Source organism: Henckelia pumila, unplaced genomic scaffold, assembly GCF_033568475.1.
Source record: "Henckelia pumila isolate YLH828 unplaced genomic scaffold, ASM3356847v2 CTG_270:::fragment_1, whole genome shotgun sequence".
Classification (NCBI taxonomy): domain Eukaryota; kingdom Viridiplantae; phylum Streptophyta; class Magnoliopsida; order Lamiales; family Gesneriaceae; genus Henckelia; species Henckelia pumila.
This window is the reverse complement of record NW_027331788.1, coordinates 282,114-300,765: the sequence shown is the minus strand read 5'-3', so window position 1 is coordinate 300,765 and position 18,652 is coordinate 282,114. Positions and strand designations below refer to the sequence as shown.

At 40.0% G+C, this 18,652-nt stretch overlaps 1 protein-coding gene across 1 annotated transcript; it reads left to right on the top strand.

The window, feature by feature from the left end:
* Positions 1 to 214: 214 nt before the first annotated feature.
* LOC140870864 (uncharacterized) lies at positions 215 to 10,878 on the top strand. Its single transcript, XM_073273271.1, has 4 exons — positions 215 to 252; positions 651 to 789; positions 10,432 to 10,564; positions 10,700 to 10,878. The coding sequence occupies exons 1-4, from the start codon at positions 215 to 217 to the stop codon at positions 10,876 to 10,878; spliced, it is 489 nt and encodes a 162-aa protein (XP_073129372.1).
* The last annotated feature ends 7,774 nt before the right edge of the window (positions 10,879 to 18,652 follow it).

Here is an 18,652-nt window from a genome sequence, read left to right as displayed (position 1 = left end):
CTTCCTTGGTTTGCTGACTTTGCTAATTTTCTTTCGTGTGGTGTTTTGCCTCCAGATCTTAATCATCACCAAAGGAAGAAATTTTTCCATGATGTCAAGTTTTATCTATGGGATGATTCGTTTGTGTATAAGAAGTGTTCGGACCAAGTGATAAGAAGATGTGTGGACGAAGCTGAAGCAAAAGAAATTTTGGAACAATGTCACTCTGCACCGTATGGCGGTCACTTTGGAGCCTCATGGACAGCCGCCAAGGTACTTTAGTCTGGTTTTTATTGGCCAACTTTATTCAAAGACAGTTATACCTTGGTAAAATCATGTGATAGATGTCAAAGGATGGGAAATATATCTAGGCATCATGAATTACCTCTCACAAATATTTTAGAGGTTGAATTATTTGATGTGTGGGGTATTGATTTTATGGGACCATTTCCTATATCCTTTGGACAATCTTATATTTAATTGGCTGTTGATTATGTTTCGAAATGGGTGGAAGCAATCACCACCCCCACTAATGATGCTCGTGTAGTGGTGCAGTTTGTGCAGAAAAATATTTTCACGAAGTTTGGAACACCAAGGGCCATTATCAGTGATGAAGGTACGCATTTTTGCAATAAAATCTTTAATTCATTACTGACAAAATATGGTGTTAGGCATAAAGTGGAATTTGCATACCATCCGCAAACAAATGGGCAAACTGAAATATCCAACCGGGAAATCAAGCAAATTCTGGAAAAGATGGTCAACACGAACCGGAAGGATTGGGCAATCAAGTTGGATGATGCACTATGGGCATGCCGGACCACGTTCAAAACTCCTATTGGCATGTCGCCATACAGGTTGGTCTTGTAAGAGTAGGTGCCCAGTGAGCCAACTGTGTGGCTATGGGCTTTGATGACTCTTTGTATAAACAATCTTTTGTTTATTATTATTTACACTTTTATTAATGGCAATGACTTTATATTACTTCATATTGTTATATTGTGATATACTATTGTTGTTTTGATAAAGACCTTGAATATACTATAGTGTATGTAAGATGTGGTAGAACATGGAGATGTCTATCATGAAATACATCTTATAGTCACTGTATATTCTAAAAACCGTTCCTAGTCGATTGAGCCGTCCGATAATAAGGATAAGGATCGCTCGAGTTTGAGACTAGCATTTGCGATGCGGAGTACCACGTTTCATTGGTAGGGAACATGGAGATGTTCGAAGCATGCAAATGGATATTCATAGGATGAATAATCGAACTACCCTATCCGGACTTTCCAAGTGGTTATCACTTATCGAGTGGATAAAGTCCGCGGTTTTGGTTGTACACCATTAGTCCTTACGACTTGAAACATCATGGAGACTCTATATGCTAGTGCTGTGCTTTGACTCGTTTACCGACTCTATGGGGGTCATCAGGTGTCGAGATTGGGTACAGTTACGACACATATAGGAGTCAATGCATTGTTGTCAAGGATTCACCACATACTTGCGAGTGTGGATATCCTATGCGATCTGAGGAGATATTAGTGTGACAAATCTCTGGCCAGAGTACTTGATGTGATTTAAGAAATGGTTTCTTAGTAGCACATGCGATGTCACTAATTTGATCTTCAAGATGCATTGCATAGTTATCGAATCTTGAGCGACTCTCGATATACCAATGGTTGTTGATTCGATCGGGATATATGGATGAAGGGACCGTACTGTACGCTAACCAAAATCTACTGGTTCTTGTATGCACTATCAGTGATACCTAGGGAATCATGGGGCGATGTTGCTAGGCGCTTTACCATGATTCGTTGGGCAAGTCGGAAAGTGTTGTTCCGAGTCACAAGGAGTTGTGAGCCCACGGCTAGCTGTATCCCTGAACCATTGAGGGTCACACAGTGTAATGGAGTTTTAATCCCCGTTGAGATAGTTAAATTTAAAGAGTTAAATTTAATGAACTAAGGAGTTGGACTTCTTAAATAAGAGTAAGGGAGTAGGATTTCCTAAAATGACATAGGGATGGACATTTTAGGAAACCACTGAATTCGGATTCAGGAAAATTTATTTTGACTTTAAAATGTGCAGAAATGGTTTCTGTGCACATTGGTAAAATCGGTTTATCAATTGGAGTCACGATGAATTTTATATTAATTTCTGAACGAGCGGGCTTTGCTTGTCGGGCCTCAACTTATGACTAATGGGCCCTAAGGTGTTAGTGGCCTGCGTTATAAATAAGTTATTTCAGTACAGAAATTAAACACAACAGGTCATTATTTTTGAGAGCAAAAATTTCGAACCCTAGCCCCTCTCTCATAAAGTTTCGGCCGAACACTCCCACTCTGTCAGAGAAAATTTCGGTCTGTGATTTTGAATCGCAGTCAGGAATAACGAATCAGATTCGTTTAATCTCTTCGCAGAAAACTTCTGATAGATTTTCTAGTGCAATCTATCAGAGGGATTTAAACCCCATTCGTGGACCTGATTGAAGGAGTTCATCAGTTCCTGGGAGATACAAGAAGCGCAGAGAAATCTGTGTGGTGTCCATTAATCTCGCTTCGAGATTGAAGGTAAAATTTAATTAATTGTTATTTGAATTTTACACACACAATAATTTAATCGTTGAATGGTTGATACCCACACCATGGAATTGTTCCATGATAAAAAATTTTAAACTTCCGCTGCACCGGGTATCAATCGTGATTGATCTGACCGCCAGTTTTTCCAACAGTGGTATCAGAGCCAGGTTGCTCAGATCAAACGATTGAATTAATCGATTGTACAAAATTTTTGAATCTCGGTTTTTGGAAAACAAAATAAATATTTTTAAATAAAAAATTTTTTTTCGGGGCAAAACCCGGGCAGCGATTGGATCGCTGCCCGGTGGGGCAGCAATTGTTGCTGCCCCGGGGCGCATGGCGCCGCCCAGGACGGCGACCGTCGCCGCCCAGGGCGGCGCACGGCGCCGCCCAGGGCAGCGCTGGGCGCTGCGCAGGGCAGCGCTCGGCGCCGCCCAGGGCGGCACCAGGCGCCGCCAGGGCAGCGATAGTCGCTGCCCTAAGGGGGCAGCCGGGCTGCCCCCGGCCCGCGCCCCGGGTGCGGGCCGGCCCGGGAGTGTCCCGGGCGGCCCGCGGGAAAAATTATTATTTTTATTAAAAATTAATTTTAATATGTTAAAATTTTATTTTTGGTCCGATCAAAAATTGTTTTTGATTGGTTCACGAGATTTCGGATCGAATTGTTCGAGTCCGTAAATTTTAAAATTGATTTTGGATAAATTTGAATTTTGGAAAATTTTAATATTTTATCCGTAAATTGAATTTTGAAATCAATTATTTTGGTACAATTGATGATAAGATATGATCTTATGATATATTGAGTAAAATATGATTTTATTTGTAAAATTGGATTTTATAGATAAAATATGATTTTATTTGATATAGAGATAAAATATGATTTTATATGTGAAATGAGATTTATATATAAAATATGATTTTATCTTGTTTAAATTTGAATTGCCACTGCATGTTATCCAATAAATTAATTTTGAATTAAATGTTATTGGATAAGGATGATCGATTGCCATGACCAATTTTGTAGGTGTATGTTAGGAATTTACATTTTGTTTTTATTGTTGTTGGTTTTATTAATGGGCCTGGTTTATGGCCCGATATGAATGTCATATGTAATAAAAGTGGGCTTGGTTTATAGCCCGTTCCCACCCCTAAAAATGTATCCCCTACTTGTCATTGTTATTTATTGTAAATGCATTAGATTTAGTGGGAGATCAAGATTTGAAGACGGTGGGCCCAGCAGACAATAAAGACTGAAGAAATGTAAATTGGAAGCACATGTAATAGGATTGCATTGCATACTGCATATTACCTAGGATTGGACTAAGACCCGTGATTGGCAACCACGGGTCAATTAGAAATGGAATCGATCATCCTATATAATATTTGATATTATGATTGTATGCATGTTTAGACATAAATTGCGTGAATCCGGCAAGCATGCAATAAAATGAATATGATGAGACAAATATTTTTATAATTAAAAATCCCTCATTTTAAATATGATTTAAAATTTATATCAAGATAAATAAAGGAAATTTAAATTTGTTTAAATGTTCCCACCTTCCATCAACGGTCAATGTATGTGATGCTACCCGCGGATACGGTCCGGCTCATATTATTGGGGGGGCCCGTCCGTCGGAAAGCTGTACATTGGATCGACAAATGTTGTAAGTTGGGTGGAACTCCCATGGGATCGGCTCATATTATTGGGGGATCTACATGGCGACCGTCCATCACAACTTAATATTGATGGGTCATCTTGACATGTCACTTTAAACGGCGTCATATTATTGGGCCCTTATTGGACATGAGGTAAACACATGGGGGTTGCTTTGGAAGCAATTGGGCTCTACCTTTTGAGAATTATGGTTGGCTGATATTATTCGGGACCATAAGTTTGTCAATTGGACTCCATGTTCTCACTAAGGAAAAAGTTTCCCGTTTTCACTAGAGGGTGGTGAAATCGTTAAAATAGTGGGAGTGAGATTCATAAAATTAAATTCGCCTATTTTATGTCTTAGTAAATTGTTAAACAATCATTGATATATGTCTGTTTTTCTTTTCAGTATTTCATACAATGAATTCGCGAAATCCATTATTCTCGATCCTCGAACAAAACAAGTTGACTGGCGCCAACTATACGGAATGGTTCCGGAAGTTGAAGATTGTCTTAACTTCGGAGAAAATGCTCTACGTGTTAGAGAAAGCACCTCCGAAGGAAGCACCAGCTGACATAAGTCCGGAGGAATTGGCCAAACTTGATGCATGGTGTGACCATGACATCAAGACCAAATGCTATATGCAAGCCTCGATGTCTGATGAACTCCAGAGGCGATTTGAGGACACGGTGAATGCTGCTGACATTCACACGCAACTCAAGGAACTTTTTGGGGCTCAGTCGAGGGCTGAAAGGTTCGCTACTGTTAAGGAGTTGATGACGTGCCGCATGCGTGAAGGGACTTCGGTCCGTGATCATGGGGTACGAGTGATTTGGCTCATACAGAAGTTGGCGACCCTAGATTTGGTGTTGGAGCATGAACTCAATGTGGATTTATTGCTTCTGTCTCTTCCTTCTTCATTTGATGCATTTGTGATAAATTTTAATATGAACAAGATAGAGGCCACCCTTGAAGAGATGGTCAATATGCTCGTTACATATGAATCCACACTTAAGAAGGATAAGCCAGCTTTCTTGGTGGGCTCCTCATCTTCTGCGAAGAAGGGGCCAAGTATGAAGGGCAAGAAACGTTCTACCCCACCCAAGAAAGTCGAGCCCGAGAAGAAGCAAAAGACAAAGGCTTCAAACAATGGAAAATCCAAGGATGTTTGCCATTACTGCAAGAAGCCGGGTCATTGGAAGCGCAACTGCAAGGAATATCTTGAGCAGTTGGGAACTGCAAAGGGTATGTTCTATATTGAAATAAACATGTCACTTAATACAACTTCTTGGGTATTGGATACCGGATGTGGATCTCACATTTGCAATGATTTGCAGGTGATGACAAGAAGTCGCAGGCTTAGAATGGGTGAGACCCAGCTGAGGCTCGGGAATGGTTCCAGAGTTGAAGCTACGGCCATTGGAGATGTTTGTTTGACTTTGCAGAACGGTTTTAAATTATTGTTAAGAGATGTTTTATTTGTGCCAGATTTAATTAAAAACATTATTTCTATTTCTATGCTTGATAGAGATGGTTATTCTTGCAATTTTGTGAATGAGATTTGCAATATTTACAAGAATGAATGTTTAATTGGAAATGGACAACTTGAAAACGATCTATACAACTTAAAACTAAAAGACGTTCCAGTGAATTATGTTGATAAACCGGCGACAACAAACAAAAGGAAAATCGATAGTCAAAACCCGGCAAACCTTTGGCATGCTAGGCTAGGTCATATTTCCTCAAGGAGGATGAACAAGCTAGTGGGAGAGGGCATGTTTGATATGTCTGATATTAATTCTCTACCTACTTGTGAATCCTGCCTAAAAGGAAAAATGACTAAATCTCCTTTTAAGGGGAAACCTGAGCGTAGTCAGAATCTGTTGGATTTGATCCATACAGATGTTTGTGGTCCATTTAGAGTAGGGACTCAACATGGCCACACCTACTTCATTACCTTTACTGATGATTATTCAAGGTATGGGTATTTATATTTAATGAAATATAAGTCTGAAGCATTTGAAAAGTTCAAAGAATTCAAGGCTGAAGTAGAAAACAAGCTAGGTAAAAGTATTAAAGCACTTCGATCGGATCGAGGTGGAGAATACTTGAGTACCGATTTTTTGGACTATCTGAAAGAGAATGGGATTCTCTCTCAGTGGACTCCTCCTATGACACCACAGCTTAATGGTGTATCGGAGCGTCGTAATCGAACTTTGTTGGACATGGTTCGATCTATGATGAGCTTCACTGAGCTTCCACCTTCGTTTTGGGGCTATGCGCTTGAAACGGCGGTATTGTTGTTGAACAACGTCCACACTAAAGCAGTGGACAAAACACCATACGAGTTATGGAATGGCAAAGCTCCTAAGTATTCGTACTTGAGGATTTGGGGATGTCCTGCTTACGTGAAGCGGACAGTGGGAGATAAGTTGGATAGTCGATCCAGCTTATGTTATTTTGTAGGGTATCCGAAGAATTCAATCGGATATTATTTCTATTATCCTGCTGAAACAAAGGTGTTTGTTTCTAGGAATGCCACCTTCTTGGAGAAGGAATTCTTATTGGATAAGAAAGGCGAGATGATGGAACTCGAAGAAGTTCGAGAAGAACCCGAAATACAAAATAACGATCCTACACCTCAGGAACCATTGCTGGACACGCCTGCACCTAGAAGATCCGAAAGGACTTCTAGACCTCCAGTTCGATATGGTCTTCTTCTTGAAGGGGATCAAGATGAACCCGACATTGGATGTGATCCAAGAAACTTCAAGGAAGCAATTTCTGATGCGGATTCGAATTTATGGCTTGAAGCTATGCAGTCAGAATTGGATTCGATGCATACAAACCAAGTTTGGTCTTTAGTAGATCCTCCCGATGGAATTGTTCCGATAGGGTGTAAATGGATCTACAAAAGAAAGCTTGGGCCTGATGGTAAGGTATTGACCTACAAGGCGCGATTGGTGGCTAAAGGTTATACTCAAAGGCAAGGAGTTGACTATGACGAAACCTTTTCACCAGTTGCAATGTTCAAGTCCATAAGAATCCTAATTGCCATAGCTGCATGGTATGACTATGAGATATGGCAAATGGATGTGAAGACTGCTTTTCTTAATGGAGACATTAAGGAGGAAATCTATATGAAGCAGCCTGAGGGGTACACATCCATGGGAAGCGAGCATAAGGTATGCAAGCTTCAGAGATCAATTTATGGTCTAAAACAAGCATCAAGAAGTTGGAACCAGAAATTTGATGAAACAATAAAAGATTTTGGTTTCATCAAGAACCCGGAGGAACCTTGCGTGTACAAGAAAGTAGTTAAGGATGCGGTGACATTCTTAGTACTTTATGTTGATGACATCCTACTCATTGGGAATGATGTAGGGATGTTGCAGTCAACAAAGATATGGTTATCAGGTAGATTTTCGATGAAGGATTTGGGAGAGGCATCCTACATTCTTGGGATACAGATCTATAGAGATAGGTCTAAGAGAATGATAGGACTCACTCAATCAACCTACATCGATACCATATTGAAACGGTTTTCAATGGATGGGTCCAAAAGAGGACATCTACCCATGTGTCATGGAGTTTCTCTATCCAAGTCTATGTGTCCCAAGACTGATGAAGAGATAGAGAATATGACACATGTACCATATGCGTCAGCTATAGGTAGTATCATGTATGGGATGATATCTACCAGACCGGATGTAGCATTTGCTCTGAGTGTCACGAGCAGATATCAGTCTAATCCTGGTCAAATGCATTGGAAAGCCGTGAAGGACATTCTTAAGTACTTGCGAAGGACTAAGAATATGTTCATGGTTTATGGAGGACGAGACTCAAATTGGAAGGCTATACCGACTCTAGCTTCCAAAGTGATGTGGATGACTCGAAGTCAACCTCTGGTTTTGTGTTCATGCTCAATGGCGGTGCTGTCTCTTGGAAGAGTTCCAAGCAGGACACCACAGCGGATTCCACCACTGAGGCTGAATACATTGCAGCATCAGCTGCTGCTAAAGAGGCCGTTTGGATGAGGAAGTTCGTCCAAGAGTTGGGCGTCATTCCTGAATTTGTTGGTCCAGTCCCGGTGTACTGTGACAACACGGGTGCCGTTGCTCAAGCAAAGGAACCAAGGTCTCATCAAAGATCCAAACACGTACTGAGGAAATACCACATAATCCGGGAGATTGTGGAAAGAGGAGACATCATTGTCGAACGAGTGGCCTCTGCAGACAATATCGCTGATCCTCTTACTAAGCCCTTGCCAGGACCATTGTTTGACAAACATCGCGAAGCAATGGGTCTACGTAGTATGACTAGTTGGCTATAGGGCAAGTGGGAGATTGTAAGAGTAGGTGCCCAGTGAGCCAACTGTGTGGCTATGGGCTTTGATGACTCTTTGTATAAACAATCTTTTGTTTAATATTATTTACACTTTTATTAATGGCAATGACTTTATATTACTTCATATTGTTATATTGTGATATACTATTGTTGTTTTGATAAAGACCTTGAATATACTATAGTGTATGTAAGATGTGGTAGAACATGGAGATGTCTATCATGAAATACATCTTATAGTCACTGTATATTCTAAAAACCGTTCCTAGTCGATTGAGCCGTCCGATAATAAGGATAAGGATCGCTCGAGTTTGAGACTAGCATTTGCGATGCGGAGTACCACGTTTCATTGGTAGGGAACATGGAGATGTTCGAAGCATGCAAATGGATATTCATAGGATGAATAATCGAACTACCCTATCCGGACTTTCCAAGTGGTTATCACTTATCGAGTGGATAAAGTCCGGGGTTTTGGTTGTACACCATTAGTCCTTACGACTTGAAACATCATGGAGACTCTATATGCTAGTGCTGTGCTTTGACTCGTTTACCGACTCTATGGGGGTCATCAGGTGTCGAGATTGGGTACAGTTACGACACATATAGGAGTCAATGCATTGTTGTCAAGGATTCACCACATACTTGCGAGTGTGGATATCCTATGCGATCTGAGGAGATATTAGTGTGACAAATCTCTGGCCAGAGTACTTGATGTGATTTAAGAAATGGTTTCTTAGTAGCACATGCGATGTCACTAATTTGATCTTCAAGATGCATTGCATAGTTATCGAATCTTGAGCGACTCTCGATATACCAATGGTTGTTGATTCGATCGGGATATATGGATGAAGGGACCGTACTGTACGCTAACCAAAATCTACTGGTTCTTGTAGGCACTATCAGTGATACCTAGGGAATCATGGGGCGATGTTGCTAGGCGCTTTACCATGATTCGTTGGGCAAGTCGGAAAGTGTTGTTCCGAGTCACAAGGAGTTGTGAGCCCACGGCTAGCTGTATCCCTGAACCATTGAGGGTCACACAGTGTAATGGAGTTTTAATCCCCGTTGAGATAGTTAAATTTAAAGAGTTAAATTTAATGAACTAAGGAGTTGGACTTCTTAAATAAGAGTAAGGGAGTAGGATTTCCTAAAATGACATAGGGATGGACATTTTAGGAAACCACTGAATTCGGATTCAGGAAAATTTATTTTGACTTTAAAATGTGCAGAAATGGTTTCTGTGCACATTGGTAAAATCGGTTTATCAATTGGAGTCACGATGAATTTTATATTAATTTCTGAACGAGCGGGCTTTGCTTGTCGGGCCTCAACTTATGACTAATGGGCCCTAAGGTGTTAGTGGCCTGCGTTATAAATAAGTTATTTCAGTACAGAAATTAAACACAACAGGTCATTATTTTTGAGAGCAAAAATTTCGAACCCTAGCCCTCTCTCATAAAGTTTCGGCCGAACACTCCCACTCTGTCAGAGAAAATTTCGGTCTGTGATTTTGAATCGCAGTCAGGAATAACGAATCAGATTCGTTTAATCTCTTCGCAGAAAACTTCTGATAGATTTTCTAGTGCAATCTATCAGAGGGATTTAAACCCCATTCGTGGACCTGATTGAAGGAGTTCATCAGTTCCTGGGAGATACAAGAAGCGCAGAGAAATCTGTGTGGTGTCCATTAATCTCGCTTCGAGATTGAAGGTAAAATTTAATTAATTGTTATTTGAATTTTACACACACAATAATTTAATCGTTGAATGGTTGATACCCACACCATGGAATTGTTCCATGATAAAAATTTTTAAACTTCCGCTGCACCGGGTATCAATCGTGATTGATCTGACCGCCAGTTTTTCCAACAGGTCTTTGGTAAAGCATGCCATCTGCCAGTGGAGTTAGAGCATCGTGCATATTGGGCGGTGAAAAAGTTGAATTTTGATATGAAAGCTGCTGGCAAAGAGCGACTGTTGCAATTGCATGAGATCGAAGAGTTTCGTAATCATTCATACGAAAATGCCAAGCACTACAAAGAACAGACCAAAAAGTGGCATGACAAACTATTTTTAAAAAGATAATTTGAGCCTGGACAACATGTATTATTGTTTAATTCTCGTCTTAGATTGTTTCCAGGTAAGTTGAAATCGAGATGGTCTGGTCCGTTCACCGTGGTGAAAGTGCATTCCTATGGAGCCATTGAACTGAGCTGTCACGATGGTCAAACCTTTCAAGTCAATGGACAGAGGTTGAAACATTACTTTGGCAATGAAGTGCGGAACATGGAGAAAGTTTCTTTGATCGACCCTGCATAAGAACTCCAGAAAAGTCGGGCTGACGACATTAAACCAAGCGCTCTTTGGGAGGCAACCCAATTTTTTTTAAATTTCGTTTTATCTTTATTTATTTTATTTTTTAGTTAATTTTATTGAATTTCAGTCTTTTTATTTATTTTACTAATTTTGGTCAAAATTAAGAGTTTTATTGCAGGTACTTTTATGTGCAAAATCATACTTTGGAGTGCAAAAATTCGAAGCTCAGGCGCTCCAGCGCTATTCTATGAATTCAAATGCCGAAGGTTTTGCGCCCCAGCTCTGACCATCCAGCGCTCCAGCGCTATTCTGTGAGTTCAAAAGTCGAAGGTTTGGCGCTGCAGCGCCAAATACGTAGCGCTCCAGCGCTCTCTTGGACAAGCATCGGGAACTCCAGCGCCAATTCTCTAGCGCTCCAGCGCTATCACGAAAATTCTGAAAAATAAGAGGGGATCTCAGATTTCATTCATCAAATCTTCATAATTCTCAGCCTTGTTCGCCGCCTCCACGCGACCCGCCCCTGCAAATCGAAAAAATTCCCACCTGAAAATCTCGGTTACACCATCAATCGCACATATTCATCCTTTCATAGCACTTGTTTGAATTTTAGTCATCCGGGTCCCAATATTTTCGCAGCTAGGGTTATTCGAGTTTGGGGGGATTTCAATCCATCTCCAGTCGCCGCGTTGGTTCGACTTCAAGGAAGGATCGCGAGTTTATCTTCTATAATTTCCGGAATCGTGAAAGAGTGGGTGCCCGGTGAGCCAACTTGTGGCTAAGGGCTTTGATGACTCTTTGTATAAACAATCTTTTGTTTAATATTATTTACACTTTTATTAAAGGCAATGACTTTATCTTTCTTCATATTGTTATATTGTGATATACTATTGTTGTTTTGATAAAGACCTTGAATATACTATAGTGTATGTAAGATGTGGTAGAACATGGAGATTTCTATCATGAAACACATCTTATAGTCACTGTATATTCTAAACTGTTCCTAGTCGATTGAGCCGTCCGATAATAAGGATAAGGATCGCTCGAGTTTGAGACTAGCATTTGCGATGCGGAGTACCACGTTTCATTGGTAAGAAACATAGAGATGTTCGAAGCATGCAAATGGATATTCATATGATGAATGATCGAACTACCCTATCCGGACTTTCCAAGTGGTTATCACTTATCGAGTGGATAAAGTCCGCGGTTTTGGTTGTACACCATTAGTCCTTACTACTTGAAACATCATTGAGACTCTATATGCTAGTACTGTGCTTTGACTCGTTTACCGACTCTATTGGGGTCATTAGGTGTCGGGATTGGGTACAGTTACAACACATATAGGAGTCGATGCTTTGTTGTCAAGGATTCACCACATGCTCACGAGTGTGGATATCCTATGCGATCTGAGGAGATATTAGTGTGAAGAATCTCTGGCCAGAGTACATGATGTGATTTAAGAAATGGTTTCTTAGTAGCACATGCGATGTCACTATTTGATCTTCAAGATGTATTGCATAGTTATCGAATCTCGAGCGACTCTCGATATACCAATGGTTGTTGATTCGATCGGGATATATGGATGAAGGGACCGTACTGTACGCTAACCAAAATCTATTGGTTCTTGTAGGCACTATCAGTGATACCTAGGGAATCATGGGGCAATGTTTCTAGACGCTCTTACCATGATTCGATGGGCAAGTCGAAAATTGTTGTTCCGAGTCACAACGAGTTGTGAGCCCACGGCTAGCTGTATCCCTGAACCATTGAGGGTCACACAGTGTAATGGATTTTTAATCCCCGTTGAGATAGTTAAATTTAAAGAGTTAAATTTAATGAACGAAGAAGTTGGACTTCTTATTTAAGAGTAGAGGAGTAAGATTTCCTAAAATGACATAGGGATGGCCATTTTGGGAAATCACTGAATTCGGATTCAGAAAAATTTATCTTGACTTTAAAAGGTGCAGAAATGGTTTCTGTGCACATTGGTGAAATCGGTTTATCAATCGGAGTCACGATGAATTTTATATTAATTTTTGAACATGCGGGCTTTGCTTGTCGGGCTTGAACTTATGACTAATGGGCCCTAAGCTTTTAGTGGCCTACATTATAAATAAGTTATTGCAGTACAGAAATTAGACACAACAGGTCACAAGAATTTTCGAAAACCCTAGTTAATTTTCTAAAAGGTGGCCGCCCCCTCTCCCTTTGCTCGAAAAGAAATCCATCCTGTGATTTTGAATTACAGTCTGGTTTAACGGATCAAATTCGTTAATCTCTTTGTAGAAACTTCTGATAGATTTTCTAGTGCAATCTATCAGAGGGATTAAATATCCGTTCGTGGACCTGATTGAAGAACAGTTCGTCCATCAGTTCCAGGGATATACAACGAGAGCAGAGAAATCTGTTGGTGTCCAAAATCTCGATTCGAGATTAAAGGTAAAAATTTTATAATTGTTATTTAATTTTTACACACACAATTTAATCGTAAGGTTGATACCTATTATGGAATCGTTCCATACAAAAATTTTTAAACTTCCGCTGCACCGGGTATCAATCCTAATTGATCTGATCGCCGCGTTCTCCAACAGTGGTATCAGAGCCAGGTTGCTCAGATCAAGCGATTAAATTAATCGATTGTACAAAAAAAATTTTAGGCCTCGGTTTTTTAAACAAAATAAATATTTTAAAATAAAAATATTTTTTCGGGCACAAACCCGGGCAGCGATTGGATCGCTGCTCGGGGCAGGGGCAGCGATCGTCGTTGCCCCGGGCAGCGCACGGCGCTGCCCGGCGCAGCGCTGGGCGCTGCCCAGGGCAGCGATCGTCGCTGCCCTAGGGGCAGCCGGGCTGCCCGGCCCGACCCCATTAGGGCGCGGGCAGCCCGGGAATGTCCCGAGCGGCCCGCGGGAAAAATTATTTTTAATTTTTAAATTAAATTTTAATATGTTAAAATTCTATTTTTGGTCCGATCGAAAATTGTTTTTGATTGGTCCACGAGGCGTCGGATCGAATTGTTCAATTCCGAAAATTTTAAAATTGATTTTTGGATAAATTTGAATTTTTGGAAAATTTTAATATTTTATCCGTTAAATTGAATTTTGAAATTAATTATTTTTGGTACAATTGATGATAAGATATGATCTTATGGAAATATTGAGTAAAATATGATTTTATGTATAAAATTGGATTTTATAGATAAAATATGAATTTATTTGATAAAAAGATAAAATATGATTTTGTATGTAAAATAAGATTTTATATATGAAATATGATTTTATCCTTTTAAATTTAAATTGTCATTGCATGTTATCCAATAAATTAATTTTGAATTAAATGTTATTGGATAAGGATGATCGATTGCCATGACCAATTTTGTAGGTGTATGTTAGGAATTTACATTAGTTTTATTGTTGTTGCTTTTATTAATGGGCCTGGTTTATGGCCCAATATGATTTTCATATGTAATAAAAGTGGGCTTGGTTTATGGCCCGTTCCCACCCCTTAAAAATGTATCCCCTACTTGTCATTGTTATTTATTGTAAATACATTAGATTTAGTGGGAGATCAAGATTTGAAGATGGAGGTGGGCCCAGCAGACAATAAAGACAGAAGAAATGTAAATTGGAAGCAAATGTAATAGGATTGCATTGCATACTGCATATTACCTAGGATTGGACTAAGACTCGTGATTGGCAACCACGGGTCGATTAGAAATGGAATCGATCATCCTATATAATATGTAATATTATAGTTGTATGCATGTTTTAGACATAATTGTGTGAATCCGGCAAGCATACATAAATTTTAAAAATGATGAGACAAATTTTTATAATTAAAAATCCCTCATTTTAAATATGATTTAAAATTGATATCAAGATAAATAAAGGAAATTTAAATTTGTTTAAATGTTCCTACCTTCCATCAACGATCAATGTATGAGATGCTACCCGCGGATACGGTCCGGCTCATATTATTGGGGGGGCCCGTTCGTCGAAAAGCTGTACATTGGATCGACACATGTTGTAAGTTGGGTGGAACTCCCATGGGATCGGCTCATATTATTGGGGGATCCACATGGCGACCGTCCATCACAACTTAATATTGATGGGTCATCTTGACATGTCACAATAATCGGCGTCATAATATTGGGCCCTTATTGGACATGAGGTAAAAACGTGGAGGTTGCTTTGGAAGCAATTGGGCTCTACCTTTTGAAAATTATGGTTGGCTGATATTATTCGGGACCATAAGTTTGTCAATTGGACTCCATGTTCTCACTAAGGAAAACAGTTTCCCGTTTTCACTAGAGGGTAGTGAAATCGTTAAAATAGTGGGAGTGAGATTCATAAAATAAATTTCGCCTATTTTATGTCTTACTAAATTGCTTAAACAATCACTGATATTTGTCTGTTTCTTTTCAGTATTTCATAAGATGAATTCGCGTAATCCACTTTTCTCGATCCTCGAACAAAATAAGTTGACTGGCGCAAACTATACGGAATGATTCCGTAAGTTGAAGATTGTCTTGACTTCGGAGAAGATGCTCTACGTGTTAGAAAAATCTCCTCCGAAGGAAGCACCAGCTGACGTAAGTCCGGAGGAGTTAGCCAAGCTTGATACATGGTGGGACCATGATATCAAGACCAAATGCTATATGCAAGCCTCGATGTCTGATGAACTCCAGAGGCGATTTGAGGACACCGTGAATGCTGCTGACATTCACGTTCAACTCAAGGAACTTTTTGGGGCTCAATCGAGGGCTGAAAGGTTCGCTACTGTAAAGGAGCTAATGACGTGTCGCATGCGTGAAGGGACTTCGGTCCGTGATCATGGGGTACGAATGATTTGGCTCATACAGAAGTTGGTAACCCTAGATTTGGTGTTGGAGCATGAACTCAACGTGGATTACTACTTCTGTCTCTTCCTTCTTCGTTTGACGGATTTGTGGTAAATTTCAATATGAACAAGATAGAGGCCTCCCTTGAAGAGATGGTCAATATTCTTGTGACATATGAATCCACATTAAAGAAGGATAAACCGGCTTTCTTGGTGGGCTCCTCTTCTTCTGCTAAGAAGGGGCCAAGTACAAAGGGTAAGAAACGTTCTGCCCCACCCAAGAAAATCGAACCCGAGAAGAAGTACAAGACAAAGGCTTCAAACATGGAAAAATCCAAGGATGTTTGCCATTACTGCAAGAAGCCCGGTCATTGGAAGCGTAACTGCAAGGAATATCTAGAGCAGTTGCGAACTGCAAAGGGTATGTTCTATATTGAAATAAATGTTTCACTTAATACTACTTCTTGGGTATTGGATACCGGATGTGGATCTCACATTTGCAATGATTTGCAGGTGATGACAAGAAGTCGCAGGCTTAGAATGGGTGAGACCCAGCTGAGGCTCGAAAATGGTTCCAGAGTTGAAGCAAAAGCCGTGGGAGATGTTTATTTAATTTTGCAGAACGGTTTTAAGTTACTTTTAAGAGATGTTTTATTTGTTCCGGATTTGATTAAAAACATTATTTCTGTTCCTATGCTTGATAGAGATGGTTATTCTTGCAATTTTGTGAATGGGATTTGCAATATTTACAAGAATGAATGTTTGATTGGAAATGGACAACTTGAAAACGATCTATACAACTTAAAACTAAAAGACGTTCCAATAAATTATGTTGATAAACCGGCAACAACAAACAAAAGGAAAATCGATAGCCAAAACCCGGCAAACCTTTGGCACGCTAGGCTAGGTCATATTTCATCAAGGAGGATGAATAAGCTAGTGGGAGAGGGCATGTTTGATATATCTGATTTTAACTCTCTACCTACTTGTGAATCCTGCCTAAAAGGAAAAATGACTAAATCTCCTTTTAAGGGGAAACCTGAGCGTAGTCAAAATCTGTTGGATTTGATCCATACATATGTTTGTGGTCCATTTAGAGTTGGGACTCAATATGGCCACACCTACTTCATTACCTTTACTGATGATTATTCAAGGTATGGGTATTTATATTTAATGAAATATAAGTCTGAAACATTTGAAAAGTTCAAAGAATTCAAGGCTGAAGTAGAAAACAAGCTAGGTAAAAGTATTAAAGCACTTCGATCGGATCGAGGTGGAGAATACTTGAGTACCGAGTTTTTGGACTATCTAAAAGAGAATGGGATTCTCTCTCAGTGGACTCCTCCTATGACATCACAGCTTAATGGTGTATCGGAGCGTCGTAATCGAACTTTTTTGGACATGGTTCGGTCCATGATGAGCTTCACTGAGCTTCCACCTTCGTTTTGGGGCTATGCGCTTGAAACGGCGGTATTGTTGTTGAACAACGTTCACACTAAAGCAGTGGACAAAACACCATACGAGTTATGGAATGGCAAAGCTCCTAAGTATTCGTACTTGAGGATTTGGGGATGTCCTGCTTACGTGAAGCGGACAGTGGGAGATAAGTTGGATAGTCGATCCAGCTTACGTTATTTTGTAGGGTATCCGAAGAATTCAATCGGATATTATTTCTATTATCCTGCTGAAACAAAGGTGTATGTTTCAAGGAATGTCACCTTCTTGGAGAAGGAGTTCTTATTGGATAAGAAAGGGGAGATGATGGAACTCGAAGAAATTCGAGAAGAACCCGAAATACAAAATAACGATCCTACACCTCAGGAACCATTGCTGGACACGCCCATACCTAGAAGATCCGAGAGGACTTCTAGACCTCCTATTCGATATGGTCTTCTTCTTTAAGGGGATCAAGATGAACCCGATGTTGGATGTGATCCAAGAAACTTCAAGGAAGCAATTTCTGATGCGGATTCAAATTTATGGCTTGAAGCTATGCAGTCGGAAATAGATTCGATGCATACAAACCAAGTTTGGTCTTTAGTAGATCCTCCCGATGGAATTGTTCCAATAGGGTGTAAATGGATCTAAAAGAGAAAGCTTGGGCCTGATGGTAAGGTATTGACCTACAAGGCACGATTGGTGGCAAAAGGTTATACTCAAAGACAAGAAGTTGACTATGATGAAACCTTTTCACCAGTTGCAATGTTCAAGTCCATAAGAATCCTTATTGCCATAGCTGCATGGTATGACTATGAGATATGGCAAATGGATGTGAAGATTGCGTTTCTTAATGGAGACATTAAGGAAGAAATCTATATGAAGCAGCCTGAGGGGTACACATCCATGGGAAGCGAGCATAAGGTATGCAAGCTTCAGAGATCAATTTATGGTCTAAAACAAGCATCAAGAAGTTGGAACCAAAAATTTGATGAAACAATAAAAGATTTTGGTTTCATCAAGAATCCGGAGGAACCATGCGTGTACAAGAAAGTAGTTAAGGATGCTGTGACATTCTTAGTACTTTATGTTGATGACATCCTACTCATTGGGAATGATGTAGGGATGTTGCAGTCAACAAAGATATGGTTATCAGGTAGATTCTCGATGAAGGATTTGGGTGAGGCATCCTATATTCTTGGGATACAGATCTATAGAGATAGATCTAAGAGAATGATAGGACTCACTCAATCAACCTACATCGACACCATATTGAAACGGTTTTCAATGGATGGGTCCAAGAGAGGACATCTACCCATGTGTCATGGAGTTTCTCTATCCAAGTCTATGTGTCCCAAGACTAAGAGATAGAGAAAATGACACATGTACCATATGCGTCAGCCATAGGTAGTATCATGTATGGGATGATATCTACCAGACCGGATGTAGCATTTGCTCTGAGTGTCACGAGCAGATATCAAGCTAATCCCGGTCAAATGCATTG

Excerpts from the sequence above, each read along its gene's own strand:
- LOC140870864 (XM_073273271.1), top strand. The coding sequence starts at position 215 with ATGGCGGTCACTTTGGAGCCTCATGGACAGCCGCCAAG. Across the intron at positions 253-650 it reads CCTCATGGACAGCCGCCAAG|GCATAAAGTGGAATTTGCAT; the intron begins GTACTTTAGTCT and ends ATATGGTGTTAG. Across the intron at positions 790-10,431 it reads AGTTGGATGATGCACTATGG|GTCTTTGGTAAAGCATGCCA; the intron begins GCATGCCGGACC and ends TTTTTCCAACAG.